At 36.6% G+C, this 24,648-nt stretch overlaps 1 protein-coding gene across 1 annotated transcript in view; it reads right to left on the bottom strand.

The window, feature by feature from the left end:
* The window catches only part of LOC103770322 (dihydropyrimidine dehydrogenase [NADP(+)]-like), a gene marked incomplete at both ends in the record, with an annotated part of 28,398 nt that extends 12,941 nt beyond the window's left edge, over positions 1–15,457 (bottom strand). The window contains one exon of the mRNA XM_008937578.1: positions 15,347–15,457. Within this exon, the coding sequence (XP_008935826.1) occupies positions 15,347–15,457 (111 nt within the window). The remainder of the gene's footprint in view (positions 1–15,346) is intronic.
* Positions 15,458–24,648: the final 9,191 nt, after the last annotated feature.

The raw sequence follows: 24,648 nt of genomic DNA, 5'->3' as shown, positions 1-24,648 counted from the left end.
ATTCAGAAGTTCTTTTCAGAGTAACCATTTGAAAGAGCATCAGAGGAACACTGTTAATTCACACACAGCTTGAAAACAGCATCCAGGATAAATATATTGTCTCAGGTGTCAGTTCCATTTATGCCTTAGAGAGGTCAAGAATCTCATAGGGTATTCTCTTAGAGAGAACCAATACCTCAAGTCTGGCACTACGCACTCTTCTAGTTCTGTATCCTACCTACTGTCATCTTTGTAAGGTTTTTACTCTATTGGAAGCTTTCATGTCCCAGTCTGAATAGCTTTTGTCTTCCAAAACCTTCTGGTGAGACCCCACCTGGAGTACTGCATCCAGTTCTGGAGCCCCCATTACAAGAGGGACGTGGACCTGCTGGAGCGTGTCCAGAGAAGGGCCACCAGAATGACCCGAGGGCTGGAGCAGCTCTCCTACGAGGACAGACTGAGAGAGTTGGGGCTGTTCAGTCTGGAGAAGAGAAGGCTCTGAGGTGACCTTACTGTGGCCTTCCAGTATCTTAGGGGGGCCTACAAGAAAGCTGGGGAGGGACTTTTTAGGATATCGAGTAACAACAGGACTAGGGGGAATGGGGCAAAGCTGGAAGTGGGTAGATTCAGGCTGGATGTGAGGAAGAAGTTCTTCACCATGAGAGTGGTGAGACCCTGGAATGGGTTGCCCAGGGAGGTGGTTGAGGCCCCATCCCTGGGGGTCTTTAAGGCCAGGCTGGATGAGGCTCTGGGCAGCCTGATCTAGTGGGAGGTGTCCCTGCGCATGGCAGAGGGGTTGGAACTGGGTGACCCTTGTGGTCCCTTCCAACCCTGACAGATTCTGATCTGTTTTAGCAGAGGACTTTAGAGCCCTAATGGCTCAATGGTTGGGCTTGATGATCTTAAAGGTCCCTTCCAACCTAAAGGATTCTATGATTCTATCTTCAGACAGCTCAGACAGCTGTATTGCTCTTCTTGTCAATCTCTTAAAAAATTGCTGTGAGCCAAGGTGAGCAATATAAGCATCTTCCAAAGCACTAGGCAGCAGATCCCAAGGAAGCAGGGACATATGGAGCCAAGATTCACCAGTAGATAACACATGATGCAAGGGTCCTTGGTACGAGGTAGGCTTAACACTCTGGAAGTATTTAGTTCAGGTCCCACAGACAATGCTCCTCAAGACATTTGGGCTAGGTAGCACAGTTCCTGAGCTAATAAATTGGGTTTCTCAGCAGGGCTGGCTCTGTCACAGCATTTTTCTCACATGGCTATGGTACTCTCAAGTCTAGAAGTGGCTCCAGCTATTGTATGTGAAAGGCTTTTAGCTCGCAGAACACTGCACAGGACAGAGGTGCCCATGCTTTATGTGTTTCAATTGAAGAGTATGAACAACCAACCCCCTCCCTGTAACTAGAGATTAACCTAGTACCCTTAGAATGATCATCGACCTTTTACAGTAGAACACAATAACCTAGTTTTGCAAATGTTACCTTTAAACTGACACACTTAATATTTTCTAAACAACACTGAAACTTTTAAATTATTTCTACTCTTTAAAAAACATTGGACTTATTAATCAGTCCCCAGCTCCTGAGTGTCACTACTACTATTGCATATGTGCAAACAGAGCAACAGGAAAAAGAAAGGTGACTGCAAAGCATAAAGAAAAAAAAATCATTACTCTTTGAACACCATTACCAAATTTCTCCTTTTTCTTCTGAAAGCCATTTTTACCTCTGATTTTTAACTCTGAAGTAGCAGATTCCGCATTTCTCCTGTGTATACACTGTTTTGAGCTTTCAATTTTTAATGTTTCTTCAATAATGCCCTATCTTTCCTATTTTTTTTTCTCCATTACTTGGATTTCTTTCCTCTCCTATTCAGTTTCCCCACACTTGTTTACTTGTTGCCCCCTAGTCCTTACTAATTATTTCATATCTCTTAGTGGGTTTCATTATGTGTCACAGCTTTTCCTTCCTCTTTTTTTTAATATTCCATTCCTTTTTTTCACTCTTGCAGCTCTCTGATTTCTATGTGCTTGCTTAACTATTACCCAAATGGCTCCAAGCAGGACACACTCAAACTGAAGAATAAATAAATTAAAAGAAAAATACTATCTGTGGCCATGCGGTGTTGCCTAGCAACACCCTGTACCTCTCCACAGCTTTTCTAGAGCCCTGGTGGCAACAGAGCTTTTCAGACTTATTGCTACAAATACATGCAAGATCCTTCTTACATTGTTTGTCTATTCACTAGAAAATAAATGCAGAGGAAAATATAAATGAGAAAGAAAAAATATCTGGTGAAAGCACCAATACACGACTGCTCTCCCAGCACAAGAAACAGCCACTTACTCTGATGCACGCTGCTACCTCATCTCTCCTGCACCCCATAAATCACGTGCAGCATCTATGTTATTACTGTTCACTAATACTACTACTGTTAAAATCTTTGAGAAATAGAATGTAAACAATATTTCTTATGCAATTAAGATTTCTGTTAATTGCACCCAACTCTCAAGTAATTACTGCATACGCATTACTGGCTGAGATTCATTAGCTTCTTACACTACTACAAAGTTGGTTTTGAAAGCTTTACACTAAACAAAAGATAGTAGGTAGCCTCCAGGTTATTTAGGATACCAAAAAAAACAGTCTAAGCATTGCCAAAAATGCAATGGAATTACAAAGGAAGCAAAGTTTCCTCCTAAAGTTCAAGACAGAATCTTAAAAGATTTTCAATATCTATTATTTCTAATAACTTCAGATGTGACAGAAGTGAAAGCAAAGCTTCTCTCCTCTTTTTCTTTTCAAACAAAGGTTTGCTGGACTCAGTTGTCAAAAGTTAGAAACAAATGCTCATTAAGGTCATACTTTAAAATGTATTGATGATTCAGCATTAGCTAGACAGAGTTTCAAGAAGACAGATATTAAGCCAGCTTCCCTGACAATCCTTTTTTTATTCAACAGCAATGAAGGACTCCTTCCAAGAGCCAGTGGCATCTTCTGAGAAAGAAAAGGTCTCTTAAATTTTGGGATGGAAATAATAGTTATCCAAGGGACTAAAACCTTAAGCATAGTAGTGGTCCTGAAACAGGAGTCGAGAAATATAAACGGTCAAGCAAAAAAGTAACTACATCACTTAGCTAAGGACCAATCTGTGACAGAGCCCTACAGAATGGAGAAAACATCCAATTGGCATGTATCTTTCTGAAGGCATCAAAATCGATGTTATTACTTGGGAATTTTATATATAGCTAAATCATCCTCAAAGCAATTTGGTGTCTGAATAGCAGAGCATCAGGAGCAAGTGAAAACGTGACCTAAAATCAGAGCGTATACCTTAAAAAGACACTTAACAGCATCAGCCTACATCTATCAGATACAAATTGTTACGTAGCAAAGCAAAACCACAAATGATCCACACAGGTGAATGAAGGACAGAAGCTACTATTCAGGTACACACTTCCTGCTTATTAACCTCACTCCCACAGTAATGTTTGTAGAAATTAAAGGCCAAAGTAAGGGTACATAGACTAGGATGGAGAACACAGCAGAATCCACAGATGAGATAGGCCACCAGAAAGTAAACACAGACATTGCAAAGTCAAGAACCTAAATTCAAAAATGCCAGAAATAAAAAGATTTGCTGTTTCAAACTTAATTTGGCCCCTTCACACGTATGCAGCAAAACACCAGATTTAATGCTATCATATGCTATTTCACACAGAAGTGTTGCCTGACTCAGAACAGAGTGTGCTCACCTAATCAAAAGCCTTTCAACATTTGTGCTTGGTTTGTAGCCTTATTTCCTGCACACTATTCAAAACCTTACTTGAAGGCAGAACTATCTTTCCCCATGAATACTTTGACAGTTATCACTGTGGTACCTGACGTGATTTAAAAGCAATTTGTTCTACATACTGCAAATATTCCCCTTTCAACAAGTAGCAATTGGCATCGCAAGTCTATAGGATAACTGAGCATGCTACAACAGACACCTATGGTCCAAAACATTAAAGTACATAGGAGACTGGAAGTGACAACCTGGATGATCAGAGTTACTCTTTTGCTTTTACATTCAGATTTTCTCATCCAGTTGATGTAAACATCACCCTTTCATCAGATGGTGTTTCTAAATCATCTCCTCTCTTAATTCCAACCATTAAGCTCCTGGTCATTCTTATCCTCAGCCCTTGGCTGTACAGCCCCCTAACTGTACCATTAAATTTATTCTTTTTTATTATTATTCTAAACTTCAGGGTCACAGAATTCTTTATGATGTTGTAGTTTCTTCTGTATTGACAGAGCCTGTCAACTTTCTTATAACATGCTCCTAATATTTATGTCAAGTTCATTAACGAAAATATTAAATGGTATGAATCTGAAGACTGATGCTTCAACAAGGTCTGCTCAAAACCCAGAAGCTCTTTTTTACGAATTAGTCGCTCTCATTTCCTTTCTAGCCTGTCCCTTATCCATGTTACTATTCTAATTTAAACAGAAGATACTTCATTAATAATTGGCAAAAAAAGAGAAAAATCTTGTCAGGTGTCATGAGTTATCCCTAACAGTAAAACCCAATATTTCTTATTCCATCTTATAGCTACCATAATGCATTTAATAGACCTTTGCTTCAAAATTCAAAGCTTTGTATGCTGCTGATAGAAGACTAACAGAGTTAGAGCTGCCCATCAGTTATTCTAACATACAGAAACTACATCAGCTATCCTTTAATCAAGCCCTGCTTCCTTTAATCTTAGGCCTGTAATTTCACATCAGTTCTTCCGTCCCCTTGACTTCAGACATTATACCCTACAAGTTTTCTTTCTGGCCTGTCTGGTGTAATCTCCATGTCTACACTTGTCCATCCACTAGCTACCTCTTGGTTTACTCCCATTTTAATGAAACTAGGACAATGATTTACAAAGACTTTAGACAATACCTAGGATGTTTAATCCTATCTCCACACTGACTTTCTTTGTTCTTTTATTTCATTTAATTTAGATAGCTTAAGAATCTTTTACTATTTGTTTTATATAGCTGAATAACCTTTTACTATTTAATTTCTTCCACCAGGTGTGACTCAACTTGACTTTTGAAAGTTCTCCTTCTCCCTCTGTACTTCCTGCTTTGTCCATCAATCCCATATTTTTTTCAATTCCTTACGGATTATCCTCATAGTCTTAATATTCTTTTTGAAGCTGTTTTCTATTTCAGTCTGAAACTCTTCTTTAGAAGTTGGGATGCAAATTACAAATAACTTTTACATATTTGAATTTATAACAATTGCCTTGAAATTAACATCTTTGAGCTTTTTAGTTCAGTTCAGAGATTTATATAGTTTTCTTATCTTCTGAATTTGTTTTTGAAATAATAATTTTAGTAATTCTTCTATAGAATTTATATAATATTAACTCCAAAAAAGTCTGATGAAAATTATATTCTTTTAGTATCTATTCTATGATTTCCACCATTTGCTAAATTCAGGCTTAAGTCCGTTCAGCTTGATACCTGAATTAGCAAGAATTGATACTATTTAAGATTTTATGTTAGCCTGTCCAATTTAATGACTCTTCCTAGCACATTTTGTCAATTACCAAAGAATACCTTCACCCTATCATTATTAGGATCTGTAGTTTTCCAGGCTATATGTAGAAAGTCAAAGTGCCTTACAGTGACTCTCTAATAGCATTACAATCAATTTTAAGTACACAAATTTGTGAGATTAACAGAATGAGGACAGTGAATTTCAGAAAACAATTTCAGTAGACTCAGGGAGCAGGTTGGTATGTCTCCTAAAGGATATACTGATCAGTAAAGGGAGGCAGGAGAAAGAGCAAACCTTGACAGAAATTCACAGAGGGAAAAATACTCCTGAGCAAAGTGGAGGGGAAAAAAAAAAAAAAAAAAAAAAAAAAAAAGAAGAAAACCACACACCACACTTAACAGACCTTTAAGATCATATCATGTCTACTGTCCCATGGCCTAGAAATCAAAACCATAAAAATATATCTAAGTATATGAAATTCTAACTAAAAATGAACAGCACAAGCACTGTAGGAATAAAATAAGAAAGCTGAGCCACCAAGCAAATTTCAATTAGCAAGGATGAGAAAAAAAACAGTAACATGAGAAGAAGAAAATAAAGAGTAGTACAGGTTATGCCCAGGAAAGGAGAACACCAAATGATGCAGAATGACCTTAATTACTCACAGCCTTCCCTGCTCCCTTTATGAAGATGGCATAGGATAGCCATAACTCCTACTAGTATTTTTTAGCAAGAACATGGGATTACAGGCTTGATCATGAAAAAAGAGGGTGGTGTTTTTGTTTTATTTTTAAATCCGACAGACATAGCTCATAAATCACTAAGTCACCATGGAACTAACTGAAAAAATGCATAGATCACTATCAATTACACCCACACACTTCTAGGGCTTGGGGTTTCAAAAGGCCAGATGAAACAGACATAAGGCTTCCCTTTACAAAAAAAGGGAGGGAAAACAGGAATTAGAGCCCCTGGCAGATATAATGAAGTACATTTATTAAAAATTATAGTAGGATATAAAAAAGTCAACATTGGCATGTAAAAGCCAAGTTAAATCGATCCCATTTACTGTCCTTAAGAGGATGAACAGACTCATGAATACGTGGTAGATTTGACAAACCTCAGGTAAACTTTTTTTAATAAGTATCCCACACCACATTTTCCTAAGCCAATTGCAAATGTAGTCTGGATAAAACAAATATCCAGTGAGCGCATAAGTTACTGAAAAACAACCTCTACCTTTTTTAGTACCTGAAAAAGCATGTGAGTCAAGATGCTTCGTGATTCACCCAGGACCTCAGTGATTTTGGATAGCTGAAAAAGAAGAATGTACTAATGGCTTCTACCAAAATTCATGTTTGGTGAAATATAGGAAACAAGAAAGAGGAGATATTAAATATTTTAAAAGGCGAGACAAAAATTTAAAAATCAAGCCAAAGTCAGAATTTAGGCCATAAATTGAATACAAGACAACCCAAAGCTCTTGGATAAGGAACATCACATTGTGGATAGTTCAGTGTACAAAGCAAAGAAATTGTTTCACTCTGGTTGGTCCTGACTAATAAGGTCCCAGATGAGAAATTCTGTAATTTTTCATCATCACAATTAGCAAAAGATGCAGAAAATGAAAAGCTGAAGAAAAGCAACAAAACAAGAATTTCAGAAATCATGACCAGCAAAGAAGAGTTGAAGGAAAATAGAGGACTGGACAGATATCTAACAGGAATCTTCTAATACATGTTCCACAGAAAGGGAACAAGCATCAGTTTTTCTTTAAGTAGAAGGACAATGTGACAATTGGATCTTCAACAACTAAAATATACTATATTTTAGGAAAAACTTGTTGCATTGATTAAACACTAAAAAGAATGGAAACTCTACATCATTGTATGCCTTTAGAAGTGGGGTACACAAATACATGTCAAGAAATGTCTAACTGTATTTTGTTCTGTACCAACCCAGAAATCCTCTCACTATCCCTTCCAACCCTACAATTTTATGATTCTATGATTAGATTGATTTCTATTCACAGCCATAGCCAAATTTAAACATGCTGTGTAGATACTCTACAGCATATTCTCAGCACACTAGAAACAAGTTTATTACCCTTCCCTAAAGTGATTTTATCCATAAAGATTTGGTTTTACCCTTGTTATCTTTTTACCATCTGTTGCATTATTAACACAAAAGGGTTTCCCTTTAAGTTTCTTTCTGGAACAGTGCATATCCTTTAAGACAACTATAATTTGGATGCTTCTTTTTAATTGATTTAGCAATGTTAATAACATTCATCTCAATAGGTGCCTGAACAAGAGATCTTCACCTTACTTTTTTTAAGGGAAAAACAAAGACATGAATTACAACTTGATAATTTCCAGATGGAATCCATGTGGTAGAATCTTTAGCTCTATAGAAGAAAAACTCTTCCACTTCAGATAGCAATTAAGACCAGACCACCCAGCAGCTCCTATTTCACTAATAAGAAGCACACACTCTGAGGAAGGTACCAAGGAGAAGCTAGCATCTTTGCAGACTGAAAAATCCCTAAAACACTATTTTTTTGTTATCAATACTGGATGGGCTACTATGTTTATTTTCAACACTATATTCAAACACTACATCAGTTTATAAAACAAAAATTAAATAATTATGAAAGTCTCAAGTCATTCCTGCGATGCACAATCAAAAATTTAGACATTTTTGAATCCAAGGGACTGTTGGAAGCAAAGAAGCGATGAGTGATGAGACAGTTAACTGCTCTTCACCTGAGCATGGTATGTTGTAATAAAAATGCATCAGAAACTGGTCAAGATAAAGTTTTCAGCGCTGCCTGACAGTTTTGTTGTACCAACATACATTTTCAATAGCCAGTTTGTTACGCATCCTTTCTTCAAAGCATGATGATACTAGTGGTTTTTTAAATATAAGGCTATCAGGATAGATTAAAAGAACAAAAATCAAGCTTTTCTACTGCATTTATGCATTCATACTTAAATGAAGTGGGCTTTTGATATGCATATATAACTGATTTTTCAATGTGCATAAATGAACTGATGGACCGGTACTCAGAAAATTTCAGTCCAAATATATGGCAAAGTTGCAGACAAATTATAAGCAGAGTCTTGTAATGAACACTTCAGTGCATCTTAATATTGGGCAGTGCTACCAGCCTTGCTTAAAATACACCATTCAGCAAGCTATACTACTTCCTTCACACTAAAATTGTTTTTTCAGCTTCTTTTACTTCTAGTGAGCAGATGTCTTCCAGGACTTGGACAGTATAAATACATCTGAAGTGAGTAATTACTAACAGCCTGACAATGGCACAGGTTTCTCCAAGACATGGTGTTCAAGTACGTGGAATTTCTCCACCTAAAGCTCATGATCATTTTTAATTTTATAGGCTTCTAAACAGAACAGAGGATGGAGCTTTCGCTACGCAATAACAAAGTCTAGGAGAGAAGGAAAGAGCAAAAAAATCAGTATTGGCTTCACTGTAGGCAGTGGTTTACAAAAGAAAAAAATAAGTAGGAGTAGAGGGGCTGAAAAAATAGAAGCTTGTCTGTCTTCTTGCTGTTTATTATGTTTTCCAACACACCAACATAAGAAAGCACCTTTATCTCCATCTGATAAGTACAGGAAAGTGCCCATATAGAAATCCTCATCTTAAAGAATATAAGGCTAAGTTGAAGACTAAAGTTAACAGTGAAGATTGTTTCTGCTCCTATCTCTACTCTCTGATCTGCTCAGTTTAATGAAGGGGAATGAATCAATCTAACCCAGAATTCAGCATTTGCAGTAGATTACACATACATACATGACAAAAGGAAAAATGCTTAAGTCAAACAACTTGCAGCTCTGAGACACTGTTTTTGAAATGGTTAAGATCAGAAATACACCTGGAACAAACAATCTTTGGTGATCACCGCTTAACAGGCAGGGGAATGATCCAACATCAAAAACTCTGAACAGAGGAAGTTAAGAGGTCAGAGGTGGTTTTGCACAACCCCCCAGAAGAGCCAGAAGATAAGAGGGAACTAAGAAAGCATTTGGTATAACTTGCCATAAGCTAGTATTTACAATGTGATGCACAGAAAATGTGCACAAAAGCACTAATTTGTAGCAGTCAGGCAAGTTAGGAGATATTGAGATATTCTAATGAAAATACCTTTAGACATTGAAACTAAAATAAAACAGCAAATTCAAGGATTATACTATGCATTTCTTAGAGCAAGTAGAAATGATATCATATATAAACATGTAAACTCCTTTATTCCAGTAAAATGGCTAAAAATGTCAGCATATGGTATCGATACGAGAAAACGCAGAGTAATTAGTTAATCTAAAAAATGCATGAGTAGGAATTTGACTGCTAAATGATTAAACTGGTACATTTTAAAATTTGTATTAATATTTAATTATTGACACTATGAGAAAAGAGAAAATCTCTTGATGTTACTTCTCAGCTCTTTCTGATACTCAGTAACCCATGTATTATTCATATGAATAGTTTGTGCATATGCAGTCAATCACTAGTTAAATAAAAGAATAATTCTCAAATTCCCTAATCACCTCAATAGGTCCTAATGCAATATTTTCCACATTTGGGAATCAGAGCGTTTTATTTAAGAAATCAGTCTGGCCATGATGAATACAGTGCAGACCGAGCAGATATCAGTTCAAAGAATCAGATGTCAAAGTGCTCCCTCTAATGTCCCTTAATCATCACACCAATTAGTGGTTGAATAGTGATGTGATTAAAAAGACTGCTGCTATCCTATACCTATTCAGACTAGTAGAATTCTACATATGTTCTACCAATTAATGTTTGAATAGAGCAGCGATTAGAGAGACATCTGCCATTGTATATCCATTCAGAAAAGAGCTAAACTTGCATATTCATATTCAATGTAGTCAAAAATAAATATTTGCAAAGGTAAACTATACATTTAGATTATAAAGATAATTGAGTTGATTTCCTTTAATGAGTGTTCTCTATTTTACAATATTTGGGATTATTTTTTATTTATAAATATATAATCTTTCATCAATACATGACTAGAAATGGCCAATTTATTCACTGAAAAAAAGCATTTATTCATTAAGGTTCCTGATTTCAGGCTTTGGGTGAACTGGGCTTCATGTCTACTTGTTTGCAATTTGCATTATTTCTGCTTCAACCCATCAGTTATTTATGAACTGCTAACTCGATTATTCTGTAGCTATAATATATGACTGCACACAAAAATCACATGGCATTTATCCATCTCACTGGAAGGCAATACTTAGAGTGGCAAACATTATAGCTGAGGAAGAATCAGCTTATTTACAGGTTTTTCTGTGGATGCTTGGACATTTGTACACCAAGAGGTACTTGCAAACCTTTTTTTTTTAAAATAAGAATTCTTTGTTACAGATGTTCACATATAGCATTGGAAGCCACAGGAATACTATTGAAGTGAAAAGCAGTTTGAAGCTCTAGCAAACTTTTATGAGCACTGTTTTAAGGGAGTCGTATCCTTGTCTGCAGAGTTTGAAGAGCAACATGATCTGTTAAGTCTTGCAATGAATTGCAGATCTCTTTCTCCAACTTCAGCACAGAGCAATCTGGTAGCCGCATCATAACGTTACACAGAAAAAGACAAGGTGAAGAATTTGGTTGTCTCTAATGACTGGAAAGAACTATAGAACAGTTAAAGACTCTTGCCTAAAAGTGATGCACCTAAAAAAAAAAAAAAAAACCACAACACACACAGCTGAGCTTAAAAATCGTTTTCCTCAAGGAAGAGAGGCTCTTGTTGCACAATGCTGATCAGGCTTAGCAAATGTAAGGACAAAGGACAATGCTACTACTGCCAGAAAAATCAATTCTGTTACAGGCTATGGCAATTAACTACAAACCAATTTAAATCCCATTTCCTTTTCACCTTTCTTGTCTTGTTGAAATACTTCCAACTCTTCCATCTGGAGCAATTATTACTATTGTTTCTAAATGCAGAAACTGAAGAAAATGGGAATACATAGGTGGGTTGATATCATCTTCTCACCTCTCCTTATTAGGTACCTCTGATGTTTCATCACAAAAAAAGGCTGGACTACAATACCCTACTGAATTCTCCAGTGACAAACATACATGTTTACAAGCTAAAAGCAGAACTTGTTCCATAATGCCCTATTCATACAGCAAGGTATTCGCTGTGCTGGGCGTAATGCAAATGCACATGATGATTAGCTGCACATGATGTGTCCAGCTAGTTCATGATTTAAATGTCTGCAAGCATAAAATACATACAGAAATTGAATTACAGAGAGTTGGAAGACATAAATAAAAACATAAATAAGATGTCTAAACAATCCTGAGCTACCCAGGAAACTTCTGAAATCAAAGCAAGCCCTCACAGCTGCCACATTTCATTCCTTTGCTTTTTTTTTTTTCCTGTAAATTGATCACCTAATGTGACTTAAATTTTTCCTTCTCCAAGATTTACTATTAGCAAAGCCATATCAAAACTCTTCCATTTTTAATTTCTTCTGACCAACAGAAACCATTGTTTCCCTGGACAGACTAGTGGCATCTGTTTATACCACCTTTCAGCATGACTCAAAAGAAACCAGAGTGTTAATGCTTAGGTTTTGCACTGTTACAGAGCATGACTCAACAACAGAGAGTTTATCTGCTCTAATACAAACGTCCCAGTAAAAACTCCTGAAGGAAAGCTGACTGATCTTGCACCTACAGCTATAACTTATTTTTACAGCAAAATCGGGTTCCTAACACAGTAAATAAACAAAAGTGTTCATTGAAAGTATGACTTGAACCTTCCTTTAGGAGAATATCCTCCGATACTGAGGAAAGATATCGACACTCAGTTTCCACTTCAAAACTCATTTAATGGGCAACCCAAAGTGCCTCAGAGCAGGCTAGGAGTTAAAATTTCATTTGTGCAGTTATTCTGAGGAAATGTGTAAGTCTGCCATCTGGAAGTGTATTAGACATTACAGTCACTGTGTGCATGCCTCAGCAGATGCAGCTTTTGTTCAGAGTTTTGAGGGCTGTTAATTTAATTAGTTTTTTATTTTCATACTCCCACCTTCCCTCCAACAGCAACTCTGCAAAAGCAGCATCAATACAGCTTTAGAAAGATTCCAAAGCTAAAAGCTAAATTCAAATTTTAAGGAAATGCAAACAAGTGTACTTCTTATGGACTTCAAATAGAGCTTGACCTGTTCATTAGCAGGCCTAAACATTATTGCCAAGGGCTTTTTGAACTGTAAGAGAATTGTGCTCAATGTATCCTTTCCTACAGAAGGCTAGGAAAGGATTCTATCTTTTTTTTCTTTGTTTATTAAAACTACTCAACAACATCTCTCATTTTTTCCTAATGCCTTCTATGTAATGGGATACCAGACAAATATTTGTGTTTGATTTTTCTACTCTTGTATGGCTAGATCTTGTATAGTAAAAGTAAATTACATATTTCTGAGTAAAGTTTTACAGTTCTAAATACTAGGACCATTACTGACCTCAAGTAAGGACTACCCCTTTACAGTTTCTTATAGCATTTTACATTTCTTATCATGACTTTCAAACTAAATAATGTGACATTTCTACCAAAGAATTCATAATAGACAGTATAAGAGCTATCTGTGATGAAGGTGTGTACATGCACACCTATTTGCTTATCCCTAACCTTTAACCCTGTAAGCTGCAACCCATGACCAGATCTCTATTAGTGCAAGGTCCTAATAACTGCACAGGTCTCCATGCAGTAATACAGAGCTATAAAATCAAGCTGTTTATTAGGCTGTAAACCTATGCCAAAACACTGCCCTGCAATATTTGACAACATTCAGTATTTCTTTCAAATGAAAATCCAGCCAAGGCATGCAATCTAATAATGAACCCCAGATCGGTGCTGTTTGCACAGCCCAAGAAGCTCAGAACTTAGGGATCCAAGAACACTTTAGACACCATGAGGTATGCACACAGAGCTAAGAGCAGGAAAATTGGGAATAGAGAATTGTAGATAACTATGCATTTTCACAATTAATAGTGAAACTTTCTAATATCAACCATTTTATGAATAAACTGAATACAAAAACCAAAGGAGGCTGACATGGGGGAAAGTTCAGAGAAAACCCAGAATTATCTTAAGACCTAGAAAATGTTCATAAACACAGCCATTAGGAAGATATATACGAGTACACTACAGTTGGAAGCTTAAATAACTAGGATAATTTACACTTGAGCAGCTAATCAGGTTACTGCACAGGTACCTAGCTGCCCTGCTGCATGGATATCTGAGCTTGCTAACAAACAGCTTCTGAAAACAGAGGAGTTTACAGCCCAGTATTGATTTCAGGTCACCTGAAAACATAATGATGTAAACTGCAGCTGTCCAGGAGCCACTTGCTGAGCAGCTCAACTACCTGTGGAGCAGGAACAGACAGTTGTGAGCAATAAATGGATCAGACCTCCCAAAATAATCGTCCTTGTTCACGAACGAAAGCTTTTCACGCACACTAGTCTCCAGTTGTTATAACATTATCTAAGCTAATAAATAAAATGGGAATATTAACTATAGTAAGACAGATTCTTGTAATCAATGCTATAAACCAGGAAACTATACAGGAGTAGGGATGAAATGCTAAGGATACCTGGGGTTGCTCTTCCCAGCATATATTTATTGGTCATACTGGATTTTGTAGTTTTGAGAAACTGAGGAACTTTGTGGGGGTTTTTGTTTTGGTATTTGGGCTTTTTTTTTTGGTTGGCTTTAAATTACAAATGGATATCAACTACCAAGCTTCAGTTTTCCTACTTAGTGGGAGAAGGTATTTTGATGACACTATGAAAAGACATCATAACATAATGTAAATTCCTTACACATAAGGAAAGTAGTTTGTAGATGTAGAAGTAGTACTCTACCTAAAAGAGACTTCTAAATTTAAAGGATTATCTAATAGAATCTGCAGGAAGACAGTAAAAACACTACAAACCTTCTAATCAGATGAGAGATGAAAGACACAACAAAGTCTGATAGGATTAGTCAAATATCACACTGAGACTAGCAATCTAAATACCTATAGAGAAAATGATGCTACCTAATGGCAGAAATACAGAGGAATGTAGACAGTTTATACTGAAAAAATATGCATTCTAAACGCACCTATTTCCTGAAAAACACAATGCACAAAACTTAAAATCCAGAGCTATGTTTTAATCTAAGCTTTATGGTTTTATATATAACACATATATATGGTCATGTATATATAGTACGTATGAAGGTAGCTCTTTATATACATCTATATGTATATAAAATAGTTACATGTTATAGGATCCTCTATTTCTGTACTGAAATATAATCACCTTTAAAAGTCTCAGAAAAGACAGTGAAGTGCTGCTCTACCCAGTGTTACTCTTGGAAAACAGAAACAAAAGGAACAATATCAGAAGAGGCAGCTGATGCTGGCTACCCAGGGAGAGTGAGCAGCTCTGCGAGGCTGCAGAGGCATTGAGCTGGCTCTGATACTGCCTGGTACCTGAGGTGGATCAGACTCCATAAGAAAAGGAGGAAAAGCTGCATCAAAGACTCACTAAATCACCCAAAAGAAAAAAAAAGCGTTGCGTGTACTGGGTTCTTAAAAGTAAATAGATGATCACAAAGTAACTTTGTACCTATAGGAACAGAAGTAGGACCAAAACTTAGCGACTGAACATCACAGGAAACTTGAATTTGAATTTTTTCATACAATTGAGATTTCGGCCTCAATAATGTATCACATATTCCAGATAAAATAATAAACATGCACTTACTGAACAGCTTTTGTCAGAATTCCTTTTCCATTGCTTCTTGACTTGTTTCTTTGCTGCAGTTGAATAAAGAGTTGCATGCGTCTGTTTTCGGGGATTTAAAGCCAGAATGTTCTGTAGAAAGAGAACAGAAAATATACATAACATTTCCCAAAAAGTGCAAAGCCTCTTAAATCACACCTCACACACTTATTTATAGTGCTATGCAAAACCAAACCACAATTATTCAATATTATAGCCCAACTTCATCCTAATTTGTTTAGATTTGTATGTCCACACCACTTAGATTATGAATATTTAAAGACATTTGTTGGACTGCTAGAAAACAGAATTATATTTAGTGACCATGATAATGGTTTCCATTCCCAGATGTTTATTATGTAGAGTGTATATAAACACATAATTCCGCTTCATTATATCACTCCAAATAACACTCGTAAAAGCAAAACAAGCAAAAATATTTTAGGGGATCTGGGTTATTTCTGGATATTTCAACATTTCAGTATAAATTCCAACTTCCCCTTCACAGGAACCTGCTTCTATGCCTAGGGAGCTGATGGATGGATTTCTTCAATCTCATGTGATGCTTTTATTTGCAAGGACACAAACAAATGTTTGGACTATAGGCATATTTTTAAGTGACAGTGATGGTACGACAAAACTATGCTCAGTTAATTCAAGGGGTGAGTGTGAACAATATACAAGCAACAGATTCAGGTCTGTGATGGAAAACCCAAACAGTCATATTGTTGGTTGTAGCTCCTGGAACTGGTTTTCTAAGTTTTCCTTTGAAAAAAAAAACTTGACTTTAGCTCTATAATTCCCCACTGTGGTGGATAGGGTGTGCTTATTCTATTACTGTATGCCAAAGACGCTCAAGACTGGCTTACAGAAATGGAGAATGAACACAATGAGTATGATGGGGTTATGAATATTATATCAGAATGCTTCCTTATTTTAAAAGTCTGCTTGAGTGGGTGATAATGATGAAGTAGTAATCAGTTATATTAAGATTTTATTGTACTGAAATCTATGGGAACTTAAAAAATAAAATTGCAGAGGGGTCACTTCCTATTTAACTATTTAACATTTACTTAGACTAAGCAGTAATCCATTTTTCCTAAAACAGAAAACTCACCTACTTGAAAATTCTACCTGCAAATAACAAAATAACCCAATACAGTAACTCCCAGCTTGCCTGAAGCACAAAGAGACAAAAAAAGTGGTGTACAACATTCAAAAAGGTATAGACTATTTAACTGTCGACATGCTGTTCACTTTCAGGAAGAGTTAGAGGGTTTTATCAGATGTGCCTCTACAATTCCAGCAGTGAAAACTCTGCTCCATTTCTGGGTGTTCCCCAGCTGAAGACCTCAGGCAAGATGTGGCAACCAAATGCATTCAGTGGTGGTTTATGCTAATTTATTTCATTCTTAATTAAAACAGAACAGGCACATTCACATAAGGGATGTCACTTACAGCATCTCAGTTGCTACTTTAATTTCTCAGGATGATCAAACTCAACTGTCAGAGCACATCTGACTCATTGGTGATAGGCTGTTGAGTGCCCAAATCACCCAAACTGGGCAGTAAGTCCTGAATCACACATACACTTTAGCAAAATTTTGCCTACTCTCTTTTGTAATTGCTTAATGCAGTACTCTTGGCCATGAATATTATAATTATTTTAGGAAACCGAAATGAATTGCAAATTTCTAGTAATAAACTGTAACAGATGTACTCCACTGGGTACAGCACCAGTTGGTTTAAAATGTGGAACAAATGGTGGGGCAAGCCAAGGACGGAAGAATCCCCATATGTTTGCTCCTGTTGGAATTCTGGAGCAGAAGCATGGCTCCAAGCGCAACAGTTGCAGAAATCTGAAAGGACTACATAGCGCAGCATGTCCCAGAATTAAATCTGAAATGAAACTGGCACAGGACATACTAAATCACATATACAATATAAAAATTGCTTATATTCCCACTACCTAAATAATACACTATCTGCCTAAATCGTGGACTGCTGACTAAGGTGGCTGTTCTAGCTAGAAATCCCTGGTGTTCAAAAAACACTCAGAAGTTAACTGCCTAAATAGGAAAGAAACGTAAATACTTTTGGGTCTGTTAAACTGTCAGAAAGGAAAATTAGTGAGGGTGTTTTCTTCCTATTCATTTCAGTTCCCTGGCTGATTTTCTGCAGCTTATGGATAGTCACACGTTTAGTAAATTTAGCAAATAAATTCAGGTAGGTCAGCCAGAAAGTGGAAAATTACTGAGAAGAAAGTTCTAGAGGCAGTGATGCAACTAACACAATGTATGCTCCCAGATAAACAAAAATAAACCACCTTGGACATGCAAGAAAGGTATCCTGAGACTCTCAATCTCTCAAACACAGTGGCCATCCTACCAAGGGAAGAGCTCATTGGTGGGGAGAATTACTTGGACGTATGAGACTTTGTTTGCCCTGATCTCATGCCTGTTCTACTACATAAATTCTCATTCTTGCCAGATGAGCTGTTGTTTGATTTCTCCAGATGTTCAAAGGGCAAGACTCTAGTTCCCCGAAGGAAGATGTAGGTACATAACATCACTTTTCAGACAATCACGAACTTTAAGATGCTATTGGTATAGTAATGGAGAGCCTATGAATTATATATTTAGCGTTTCACATAGATGGCCACATTTATTTCATTAAAAATAAGTAGGTATAAATCCATTATCATTAACGGCTGCAAATCAGAATGTAACACTGCTGCATTTCTGTCGAAATCTATCTAGGTACCATATTGATAGAGAAAGAAACAGGACTATGAATAAGTACACAGAAGTAAATTCAGCCCACATTGAGTACACACTTGTAGCCCAGCTGCACAACATGCCCAGCAGAGTTAAGCTTGCAGCTTTGCACAACACTGATGGAAGACTTCACTTTGGGAAGAAAGCCACGTGGTCTGTCTCTACAGAACATAACTCTGCAGATGATTCCCTCAAATACAACTATGTGCAGGAATTCTCTTACTAATGACCCATGACAATGATTTCTTTTGTCTTTTAAAAGACAAAGATTATTATAAGCTAAAAAATACTAAAGAATGGCTTAATTCCCTAATACATCCTCTTCTAAAAGGGAACATATTCATTATGGCTAATACGTATTGATTTAGGTTGTAAGTATTCTAAAATGCTCTACTCATATACGCTAGTCATTCTCAATGCACATTACATGTAAGCTATAGCTAGTTTTTAAATTTTGAGAATTTATTGATAAATGGTTATGTTGATCTGTGCCAAGCTCAGTAACATAGCTTCCGAGAATAAACTTGCCATAAGCTATTCATTAGATGTTTATTGCTCAGCTTCTACTTTAAAGGCTATGATTAAGAACTCCACACAAAAAGTACTAGCTCTAATCTTTACTATCATCTATTAATGAAAAGGCTGTAGAAGTTTTAAAACAGCATGTTATATTACAGTGAGTAATTTATCATTAATTTGAATTCACATTACTCCAAATAAGTGATTTCAAGGCAGTCATTTGACATAGAACACATTCTGCAGTTTGGAGTCCTGATACACCATTTTCAGGTAGATCAAGACAGATTTGGCACATGCTCTGCCGTGATCCAACATAAATTTCTGGTATAGAAATTTTGTTTCATTTTTAATTCCATTAGAAGTGTCACACACGCATTTTATTCCCATATCATAAAGCCACCCTTTTAGCTGAAATCATAAGAAGCCATTGCAATTAAATCTGATTTTTAATTAAATGCATAGTCAGCAAAATAAAAAATAAATTTATGGAAGCACTATGATTATCAGGAACACTCCAAAATCAGACAGGGGCAGGGAGCAGCACAGAGGGGATGGTGTCAAAAAAAGCACAATTTACCTCAAAGGTGGGACTGCAGTAACTTTAAGGCAGTCATCAAAAAATCCTGCTAGGCTAGCATTGTGTTTGAAAAATGTATGACATTGATCCAGATTTTGAAAGTTATTCTTTAAAGTATGAAGATTTGAAGCTTCAGCTTCTCCCCCTCAAAAAAAAAAAGGTAACAACCTTAGCAAGGTGTCTTGGTAATGTGGACCTTACCTCATTTGAAACAGGAAATTTGGTAAAAATCCAATAGTTAAGATTACTCTGCATCTGGAAGAATTCCTACTGAAACCAATGAGTTGCACCAGGAGTATCTGGTCCTTAGTAATCCTCATCTTTGTTACTAGTAATTCAAAGACAGAATTAAGGATCAGAAAAAAAGCCTCTACAGGCTCTGTCACAGGTTGCAGTATTACAACTGTATAGGCTTCTTACTAAGACAAAGTAAATAATAATAATTTGTTCTTTTCATGGATTCTGTCCACTTTCTCTAGTTTGTTAGGAAAGTTTCTTATGCATAGCCCCAAAACACCTGCTGAAGTTCACCACAGAGCAGTTTGCATACAGCCACAATGAAGCTGCTGAAATTGCAACTGTTTACATACAGACTATAATTATGGGCATTAAATGTGGTCCCACGTGCTCTTCGCTTTGTTTTAGCACACTGCACATTTACCTAGCCCAGCTCCTGCCATACACAGGTTATATCCCATTTTACTCCAGTTGCTTCACAGAGCATCCTCAGCTAAACTCTGATATATATCAATTAAAATTCAGGAGTAGGCTAGGCATGCTAGGGAATGCATGTGGAGAACAATTTAACCCACCCCATTCCATTAATCTACCCAATTTCCTTAAAAAGAATTGTAATCTCCCTCACAGCAAGTGACATTAAATGTATTGCAAGATACATATGTTCACCAAGTGAACATAATGAGAACATATTTATTTTTTCTAAGAGTAATGAGCATACTAAACAATTAATTTCAAAGCTATGCAAGTGTTAATTCACTGACAGAAACAAGTAACTGTGTTTTTTCCCCTGATATTTTCTAGTATATCTAAACAAGAAACCAGTTCTTTATTGTTAGTCAGTTGGTGACCGAAGAACTCAAGCTAGAAGAATTTGTTTTCATGAGATTAGATGGCCCAGAATAATGAGTAGTATTTAAAAATCATGTCAGTTAAGTAAAAGATGACTAAGGCATGAACTCTTACTTTTAATATCTTATTTGAATTGCCTAGCTCACATTTTACCTCTCACATTTACTCTGCCTTTTGGAAAGCTGCATGAAGCACTAACAGATGCAGCACTTCAAACATCATGTAAAGTCCCTAACTATAACAAGTGCAAGTTTCATTACCAAATGAGGAAGAGCAAGTTCTAGTCCTAGGAGAGTCTGTAACACTAGAAGATAAACAAGATTTCAAAAAATAAATATTTATGGAGTCATGTCTCCCAGAAGCTAGCTCTATGTTATTTTTCACTATGGAAAGAATATGGGAAAATGCCGTGAATATTTCCCTCATGCTTATCTATGATAGATTATCTCATAAATCGATACTTGTGTCAAATACGCATTTCCTTACTGAAGATCTGAACTGATGAGAATCCTTGCAAACAATTTATGTAACCTGGCTGGTAATACATCTTAGGAATTCATCCAAAATATTTCAGAAAGGATAAAATCATGTGCTTTCACAGTAGTTCAGGCCTGGTTTAACTGTGAGGTGACAAAGGCCAGCGAAAGCTTACTGAAATGTGAAAAGACCACAGGTCCCAGGAGAAATGTGTGGTCAGCCTAGAACCAGAAAGGATCCCAGACAGCACAGCGCTCAGAAGGGAAACACCTAAAGAATTATTTTTTATTATTTTACCAGATATGATTTCTGTTACTAAGACAAATGGCTGCATGTGTGAGCAAAGTCACAATCTGACTGTGAACCCATTTATATTATGGTATATCATAGCGTGACAAGCCGCAACCCTCTCATCTCTCTCAGCAAGGATAAACTCTCCAGGTGACCCTCTGTGTCCATACACAAGAGCCAGCAATTTACATTATTACAATATCTTCGAACCAGGGTCCTCCAGGTCCACAACTCTAAGCCCAAGGGATGATCTCACAGTGAGCTTACTTTAGCAGTGCACTGACAGGTCACCGCCTTTTGTACGGATGTAGCACTTAAGTACCACATCTTCATCTTTGCATTTCCACATAGCTTTAGATTTCTCCACAAGACATACTGCTTCTACGTGAGAACAGACACCTTTCCAGCTTCTCCAACAAACTCCTTACTCAGCCTCTAATATTTAGTGAGAGTAAGACTACTCTTTATCCTGTAACAACATTACAGCATGCCAGTTTCCTAGAGGTGTAGTCCCAGATCCATTCCTAGATACCTGGAAAGTGGGATTTCCAAAACTGTTTAACCATTACAGATTTTCATGGTCCTCAGACTTCCCTTCAGTATGCAAATACTGTTTCTTAACAAAGTAAACAGTTTCCCAAATCACTTCCACAAAAGTCAGGAAAGCAGGAAAGTCTCAGTTACGCATATATCTATATTAACAAAAGCGTGTATGCACTTTGTCACAAAAGCAAAGTTAATTCATTACAGATTAACAAAGTAGCAACATTACACAACCCTAATCATGGTTTACCTAATTGTGCTGATATATTAATTTTCAGATTAAGAGCTTGATTTCCCTACCTCAGCAATGTATTTGTGCTAGGTATTACTGTAAGTTCTAAAAGGTTTAATAGAAAACAAAAAGTGTTATTTGCTTCACAGAGATACCAAACACTCTTCCCTATTGGAAGAGCTCTGGGTGGTAAATTACACTGCTGGAAACTCTGCATGCTACCTCCTCGGCACAACTAATCTCTGCAGAAGCGTCTTGACCCCCTCAGTGAAAAACTAAAGTGAATAGTCACCCTCCATGCTTAACTCTCAGTATCCAAGTAGTATCGCAGCATTCAGTGAATTATTCACATATTTAACACAGGCACGTATACATTAAAAGCCACACAGCTTAAAGCGGGCTCAAACTCCACTGTAGCATAAGATAAAGTTCTCGGATCTAAGGCTTCTCCAGGAACACCTTACTCTGTGATAAAATCACGTTTTCACACTACAAACAATACACTACATCAAAAGCCATTAGGGTTAACATAACCAATGCAGAGGATGAGGTAGTTGAGCACAGCTCTTGTGGATTTTATTCAAAGTTGAATTCACGACTATGTAGTCCTTCTGTTGATTAAAATATTATTTAATTTACTGGCTTTAAAAATAGAAGAGTTTAAAATTTGGTGCAGCAATCCTTCTACACCTAAATTTAACATTTTAATAAATTTTCTCTCTAGGTAGGCAGTCTTTAATCATCCAACCAATTGTCTAAGTACAAAAAAAATCTAAAGCATCATGTCACAGCCTTGATTCTTCACTTCACGACTGCTCTTACTTTAAAAGTGAGTACATGCATAGTCACCACAGTCTGTGAAACCCACTACACTCAGTTATTTGTTAATCTCCCTAATAAAAACATCTTCCTTCCTTGCAAATCAAAAGTTAAAGCTTCAGAAAACATTTAGCTTTGTATCACAGGCATAACAAGTTTTTGGTTTCCTCACTATAATATTTATCTATGCCTTGAATGCTTGCACATCAAATTGCTGTGTTACATGAGGAATACTAAATAACATTTGTAACTGCTCATTCATATGAAGAGTCATTTAATTAATATCTCACAGTGAAAAGGATCTTTTCCATACACATATGCTTACATCTCACTTCTTTCTGCAAGAAGACAATCAAATTGAAAGAGAAAGCAAGCTCAATTGCCTTTGCAAATAAACTTAGTACTCAAACCAAAAATAGGCCATTGCATCCCCATAATTAAAGCTCTCAGCTGAACCCTCGGTTGCTGGTGTTTCCTGAACCAAACCCCAAACCTGCATTACAGACATGTCAGTAAGTGAAAAGTGAATGCTATGTTGACTTTCGATCACAGGAGAGAAATTGGCATTAAAAGGTGCTACTGCTTTAAGTTCAATCATTGGCAAAAACAGTGGAACTAATTTTAGCTGAGCAAAGCAATGTTCCGAAAACTTCATTAAAAGGTGCTTTTCAAAGTCCAATAAATGAACCTGAAATGCAAGGATGAGAGTGACAATACACATCCAAAATATCTAGTACATTGAGTGCTTGAAACACATGTGAACATTTGTATTTGTTCCAAGAACATGCCAACTATCTATCAGCACTGACTTTCTAAATCTGTTGCAACATTAAGAACCAACAAGTCTTACCTATGTGGAACTAATATGCAAACTTCTCCAACAATTTTAGTACCAGCTGTTTAACACAATGGTAAAACACAAAACGCACAATGGAACTACTGATTGTTTTATTTATTTTGCATATACATCAGAACTTCCTAATCAAGGAAAAAAAAAAAAAATCAGTACGTAGAAGGAAAACAGACATGCAAAGGATTTGTTAATTACACACTACAAACAATAGTATGGGTTTGATATATGAAGTCACATATTAAAATATTATTAAATATCTGATAATAGAAAAAATAACAGCAAATTTTCAAGCGATAAATTTGACAGCCTGTGCAAGTAAGGCAAGAGGAAATTGTTGCCATTTTTCCTTTCAACACATCACCATCTTCTTTTGCAGAAGCACACAGTGATCCTGTATTGACACCTTTAAGCAATGTGACATTCCATAAATACATAGAGCATCACATGTGTTATAGATGACAATGGAACATTTATCAATAACAGGGAATAAAGAGCGATTCTTTGGAGTTCTTCACTCTTATTCAACTATTTTGATTTATAAATCTTACTGACATTAAATATTGATGAATATATGGGACAGAGGCAGTGGTGACATTCAAAAGAAAAAAATAGGATAATCAGATTGGGCTGATCCATCTAAAAACATGCCAGCAAACATTTGGATTGTGATATATCATAGTTTGTTGCATGCTTACACAGAAAACTTATTTTAAAGCACTTTATAAAAGAGTGATGTGTGCAGCAGTACTATTTTCCAACTTTTGCTTATTAAGCCAAATTGCTTTTCTTTTATGAGACCTCTAAACAGAGAATTGTTATTATTTTTATCACTTGTAAGGTTTTCTGAAAACATTGTTAAGTAGTTCTCCTACAGACACACAATAACGATTCTAAAGCTTTGGATTCCAAGCAGCAGAATCACAGAATGTTAGCGGTTGGAAGGGACCTCTAGAGATCATTGAGTCCAACCCCCCTGCCAGAGCAGGACCATCTAGTCTAGGGCAGGTCACACAGGAACATATCTAGATGGGTCTTAAAAGTCACCAAGGAAGGAGACTCCACACCCTCCCGGGCGAGCCTGTTCCAGTGCTCTGGAACCCTTACAGT

This window comes from Merops nubicus, unplaced genomic scaffold, assembly GCF_000691845.1.
Source record: "Merops nubicus isolate BGI_N331 unplaced genomic scaffold, ASM69184v1 scaffold21343, whole genome shotgun sequence".
NCBI classification, from domain to species: Eukaryota; Metazoa; Chordata; class Aves; order Coraciiformes; family Meropidae; genus Merops; species Merops nubicus.
This window is presented reverse-complemented; position numbering and strand designations above follow the sequence as displayed.